This window comes from Phaethon lepturus, unplaced genomic scaffold (genome assembly GCF_000687285.1).
Source record: "Phaethon lepturus isolate BGI_N335 unplaced genomic scaffold, ASM68728v1 scaffold2494, whole genome shotgun sequence".
In the NCBI taxonomy this organism is placed as follows: domain Eukaryota; kingdom Metazoa; phylum Chordata; class Aves; order Phaethontiformes; family Phaethontidae; genus Phaethon; species Phaethon lepturus.
In genome coordinates this window covers 12,317-18,702 of record NW_010532456.1, presented here as the reverse complement: position 1 = coordinate 18,702, position 6,386 = coordinate 12,317, and the positions used below count along the sequence as shown (strand labels likewise).

At 35.5% G+C, this 6,386-nt stretch overlaps 1 protein-coding gene across 1 annotated transcript in view; it reads left to right on the top strand.

Annotated features, from left to right (window-relative positions):
* The window catches only part of LOC104619051 (aromatase), a 15,283-nt gene extending 9,841 nt beyond the window's left edge, over positions 1 to 5,442 (top strand). The window contains exons 7-9 of the mRNA XM_010284818.1: positions 360 to 522; positions 1,925 to 2,166; positions 5,120 to 5,442. Of these exons, the coding sequence (XP_010283120.1) occupies positions 360 to 522; positions 1,925 to 2,166; positions 5,120 to 5,371 (657 nt within the window). The 3' untranslated portion in view covers positions 5,372 to 5,442. The remainder of the gene's footprint in view (positions 1 to 359; positions 523 to 1,924; positions 2,167 to 5,119) is intronic.
* Positions 5,443 to 6,386: the final 944 nt, after the last annotated feature.

Sequence of the window (6,386 nt, the reverse complement as noted above, 5' to 3'; positions counted from 1 at the left end):
TCTTTCCCTAACCCTGTATTGCCTTTTGTTTGCAAAAGCTTCAAATGTTATCTTGTATAATCTCTGACAGCTCACAAACTCCGTAAGTAAAGGCAATAACTCAGTAAGAATCTGAGCTAAGAACAAACTCTTGCTTTTCTGTAAGATCCTACACACCCATCAAAACATATGTTTTCTGTTTTTCTCTGAAAGGTAAAAAATAAATGCTATTTAGCATATGAGAGAGAAAGACTGTAAAAGATTTTTACTTTTGTTTAAAGCAGATATTCTAGGTCCTTCTCATTCTACTGCTATAGGACCTTTGTTGACATCAGAGGTCAGCAATAACCATTTTTCCTCAAAATTTCCATTTTTTTCAGAATAGAGGGGATCTGACTGCTGAGAACGTGAACCAGTGTGTGCTGGAGATGATGATTGCTGCTCCTGATACTCTGTCTGTGACTCTCTTCTTCATGCTAATACTGATTGCAGAGCACCCCACAGTGGAAGAGAAGATGATGAAAGAAATTGAAACTGTTATGGGTAACCAAGAGCTGAAAAGTCATTGATGTGGGAATGTAATTTTGCTTCAGCGGTGATCTAATTTCAGTTATTCAAAGGCTGAAAATTCTTAAGTATTTTCTCCTAACAGAAGCATTTGCTGTAAAATATATGAACTATTATATGTAAAAGATTTTATTCAAAGAAGATAAGCAATTTGTAAAATAAATTCAAATAAGAATCATCAGAATTTACAATCTATCAGAAAGAATGTGCTATATTCGCTCCTCTCCAACAGCAGTACAAATCAGCACTCACCTCAAATTCCACTGAAACTATTTTCCATTCACCTTGTAATACCAAAGGGGAGACTCATTTCAAATATTTCTAATGACCAATATTTCTCTGCGTGTATATATAGAGCCTAAGTTTCACTATGATTGCAGAAGGGAAAGATTAGAGAAAATTAAAATTATAGTCTGCTGCCATCCATTTTGATATCAAACTGATCTCCTCTTGAAGTACTAATTACTAAGTACTCAAAACACAATCAAGATATTCCAAATTTGTATTCTTCCCTTTCTCTAGACTTCATTCAAAGCCTGGCACTGAACCAATATAGAAACTCATTTCATCCACTCTTTTTCAACATTTACTTCCAGTCAGTTAAACACGGGGAAGTGTATAACAAGTCCTTTACTCTTTTTGTAAGATACTTTTATTTTGTTGTGCTCATGAGAGTTGAGTACTCATTTATTCATCTTGCCTATCTCTTTCTGATAGCCTTGATTTCTAAGGCAGTAGAATGTTGTTGCATGGATTTCCTTAAGCAAATGATCAGCTGGGGTAGCAAAGCTGCCTTTTATCTTTAAAACCTACCACTGCAGAGGTCAGCCTGTAGTTCTTTAACTTTGAAGACACAAACAGTTTAAGTAAGGCTCCAGTGGCAGTACATCCTGGAGGGAAATTACTCATGATAACTGAAATAGGCCACACTAGGACCTAGCTGTCCATCCAGCCAAACCCAATCACATAGTGAAAATTTAAGGTCCCTACAAAGTTATCTCCCGTCTACAAACTATTCCCAGATTCCGTTTGCTGTCAGCTCTCGGAAGATTTCTTTGTTGTGTCTTGTTACTCTGAGCCATACAAAAGTCGGGGAAGGACTTTCAGAGTTGTGTCACTGACAAGAACGCAGAACAAAGACTCATAATGTATTAAGAAAAAGATAAGGTGAGAATATAATAAATTAATAAAGTAGGGTTCATGCTGATGAATACACCAGATTTCCCAAATATGTAAAAGTACATAAAACTCCTTAGAAGCTGTTGGATCCTTCCTACCATTTCAGGAATTGAGAGTCATCCAAAACTGTTTTGGTATTTGTACGATGAAGCTACTGAATTCATAACCAACTTCTTCACCATCTGTTTTATCCCTCAAGGTGACAGAGATATACAGAGTGATGACATGCCAAACTTAAAAATCGTGGAGAATTTTATTTATGAAAGCATGAGATACCAGCCAGTTGTGGACTTGATCATGCGAAAAGCTTTACAAGATGATGTAATTGATGGCTATCCTGTGAAAAAGGGGACAAACATTATTCTCAATATCGGACGCATGCATAAGCTTGAATTCTTCCCAAAGCCAAATGAGTTTTCTCTTGAAAATTTTGAGAGAAATGTAAGTTTTCTATCATATTTCTTACAGGAAATTTGGTATTATTTATTGATAATGTATCTTTCTTTTATTTTGATGAGAACCTTTGTGACCATAAGACTGTTTTTCCTTTAAGTCAGTATAGTTAGCTATACATTCTGCTTATTACTATTATTATTATTAAAGTTGGGCAGATAATTTTCCTATCAAAGTGCCTCTTAAAATAATTAAGATATTGAAAACAAATGTTTTCCAGACATCTTAATTTTGATTGACAAGTTTAATCAGGAATTTTTAAAGACACACATAGTTCCCATTATATCTTCTGACACTGGACAAAACAAAGAGGCTTTAGGGAGCTAGAGCCATGCAAGCAGTACAACACAGAGCTGAGGACACGTGAGGATTCTCTGGGGAGGTCGAGTGGTATAGTAACTCCTGAGAGACTGAGTATCTACCACGCTTTTTTTTTTTTTTTAAGTCCTAAATAAAAATAAACTTTTTTTATAGACCAAAATGGAAATCCTAAGTTTTAACCAACTGAATACTGCAGATGTTGAGTAATTCAGTCACAGTTCAGCACAGCATTTCAATTTGTTAGAATATAACTCCCAAAAGAACTAGAATTTTCTTTAGTCTACATTACTGAGTCCTGTACCAAAAGCAATATGTAAGGTTTTTTTCCTACTAGTAATCCCCTACTATTGTAAATCATCCTTCAGATTATTTATTTGCATTTAGACCTCTGCTCTTCTGATTACTGGTTAAAGAAATTGTTTTGCAAAACTCTATTTGTTCAGCAGTAATCATCTGGAGAGATTAAAACTGTATTGAAAGAACATAGACTCATTCTACAGCATGTTGACTCCCTGTTTTTGACTGTTAACTAGTACAGATGGAAGCAGAAGATGTTGCTACCTAGGTGACAGAGCACAAAATGTGAAATACTAGGGTTTGGTTATCACTCTTGTGAGGGAATTAGAAAGATCTCTAGAATAAATAGCCATGCAGGAGTGGAAGGTATAATCAACTTAGTTCTATGAAAGTAATCTCAACTGGAGAATATTAGCCTTACTATCATAGATGCATACATTTTCCTGGTATGCAAGCATTCTCTTGCATTTTCTAGTGGCTTGTCAAATATTAAGGTTGAATGGGGTTGAAGCTAAAGGGTTAATGTGTTCTACAGCTACCACAGTTGTCATTTTGTCTAACTAAAAAAGTTCGGAAATAATTATATTACTTGGCAAAACTTTTTTTGATGTTAGCAGCTGCATATATAAGCATCCACAGACAGTAATTTCAGTTTTAAAGAAAAAAATAATGACTCATTTTGATACACCAAAAATGTGCTTACTAATAAAAACACCTAAAGAAATAATTAAGAAAATAAAGAAACAAAAGATATGAACGTTCAAGCCAGAAACAAGCCTCTAAGTTTTACATTTTTCTTATGAAAAAATCTAGGACTACCATGTATGCCACACACAAAAATGAGCACTAACCCTAGTTAACATTTCTGAACTGCTGGTTGATTACCCATAGCAAACTCCGCACACAGTATTAAAAACAGATTAAAAAAAGTCACTGTAGAAGATTCAAGAAGAGAGTGGTTAAGTTTATTGAAATAACTATTCACTGTGAATAGTTTCCATTTTGCCATCCATTATTTTCATTCTAAGTATTTCTATCAAAATGCATTTCATGCTTATTTTGTAAGTACACTTTGCTACTAAAAATATTTCCCCTTGACCAAATATTTAACCGCACATTTTCTATCTGACTTGATGCATTCTCCTTCCCACATAATTATTCTAGCAGGCACAATTTTCACACAGTTCTCATAAGTGAGCAGCAATCCACACCATTATTTATTATAAGATAGCATTGTTAGAATCTAAACATTTTTCCATTTTCCCAGGCTGTGCATTTGCCATTGTGCTCTACTGCCAGCTGCTGTAATTGCTTTGTATTATAAACACTTGCATTTACGTATCATTTTTCAAAAAGTACAGCTCAGTTTATTTGAAAAAAATTTAGGCAGAAAACATTTTTCCAGTCTGAAAATGAGAAAAAAGGGACACTTTTTTCCTAGATAATATAAAAGGCAACTATTTCTACTCTATTCTTGAGTTAAATAGTAAGCCAGAGCACATCTAATATCTTACTTTTTTAAAAGAAGGCTACAGAAATGAAGAAAAATAATTCATTTATAGCCAGACTTGCTTTTTCTTACTCATGACAAGTAAAAAACCCAAAGTTTGCACCTCATTAGCCATTCTATTCATGCTGTTGTGACTGTTTTGGATAACTGATCTATTCAATGTCAATAAAAGTAGCAGAAACTGGCTGTGCATTCTTCAACAGTTCTGGGAATCCTGCATTTTCAGATTTTAATTTATAGGACAGGAGACAATCATTTTATAGGTGTTATCTGTCTATCAGATATCAAATAAAATTTTCAACATTACATTTTATGACAAATTGATTCTTAGGAACATTAGCTTTTTAATGATAATTGTATATTGCTTTATGATTATCTTTAGACAAGGCAGGCATCAGCCTCTATCTCAGAAATTTATTTAGCTTTGTAATGAACATTTTCTGGAAACGTTTTTAAGTGAACTTTAATGTACATTGAAGAGTGAAAGCTTCACTCCATTTCACAGCTTGTGGTAAAATCCCTGTATTTCACAGGATGAACAGACTTAAGTACACGGGCAGGATTCAACTGCTTAACTTTACATTCCCTGCTATCATAGCATTTAAAATGGCATACCTCCTGTAGGTGTGTCTGTATTTTGGGCTGACTTCGGTGGGAGGGCTGTTCAGTGTAAAGGAAAGAAGTAATTGCTCCCGAAAAATTCTTTCCACAAGTTTTTCAGAATATATTTACTACCAATTTCCATCATAACTTTGGCTACTTTTAATGAAGAAAAATTTGTCTTAAAGTTTATTCCTTATGTTATCTGTGCAGGTTCCTTCACGCTACTTCCAACCATTTGGATTTGGCCCTCGGGGCTGCGTAGGAAAGTTTATTGCCATGGTAATGATGAAAGCAATTCTGGTGACTCTTCTGAGACGGTGCAGAGTACAGACAATGAAAGGAAGAGGCCTAAACAACATCCAGAAAAACAATGACTTATCCATGCACCCAATAGAAAGGCAACCTCTGCTGGAGATGGTTTTCACACCAAGAAGAAACACAAACAAAAATCAGGGTGACTAAAATGGATCAGCATCAGCGTTAAGGTTACAGGGCGCTCTCAGCCACAGCCACTAAGAAATACCCATCATTCCTAGGTAAAGATATAGAGTAAAAGATTTTGTTGCCCCTAAATCATTATGGCTTCAGATGACAACTTGTTCTGCCTGCACGGCAGAACCAGATTCTGTCCACACCTTCAATGTAATAAAGTAAGACTAAAATGGCAAAATAGTTCTGATGCTAGGTGATGCCACACTATATGCAGGATTCCTGGCTACTTTTTAAAACTATCAAGTTCCAATGAAGTTACGCCTTGCTTTTGAAACAGTGCAAGTTCACAGGTTTGGGGGTCAACAAAAGAGCACGCCTGAAGTGTTTAATTCCAGGACTACGTGTGTGTCCCTTCCCGCACCTCCACGAAGTTGGACCTAGCAGTATTTAACTACTGTAAAAGCTCTCACCTGTTTTTAAAAACATCTGAATAAATAATATTGAAGTTGATTTTAAGACTATGAAACAATTTTAAATATTTAGGACATATGTATGTTATTAAAAAATGTTTGTACAATAAGTCATTCAAACTGTTTTCCTTACAGTGTTTTGCTGTCATATTAAACAGATACCAAAGACCTCCTGTGTCAGATAGATCTTGCTGATGGCAGTAATTTTCAGAGTACTAGGTAATATGACAGTTGAGATAATTTTTCTATGTTTTTAAAACCCAGCATCCTGCTACAGAGGATCTGTAGATGTCTTGGTACTGACCAGCTGAGAAAAAGGTAATGAATATGAAACATTACCACCAGTATTACATGGGAAGGAGGGCAACGCTCAGAGCTCCACCTCATCTGGTTAACTGTAGAAATTTCCCACCTCACCCCAGTTTGGTGAAGAAGTTCAAATTCCCTCTAAGCTGCCTAAGCAGTACCAAATCCTCTTTCAGTCTGGTTATACTTACACAAGTTTACTTCAGAGAGTAAGATTTGGAGTTGTTGCCCATGTTCCCACACCACAGCAGAGGAGAAAGGCCCTCCCT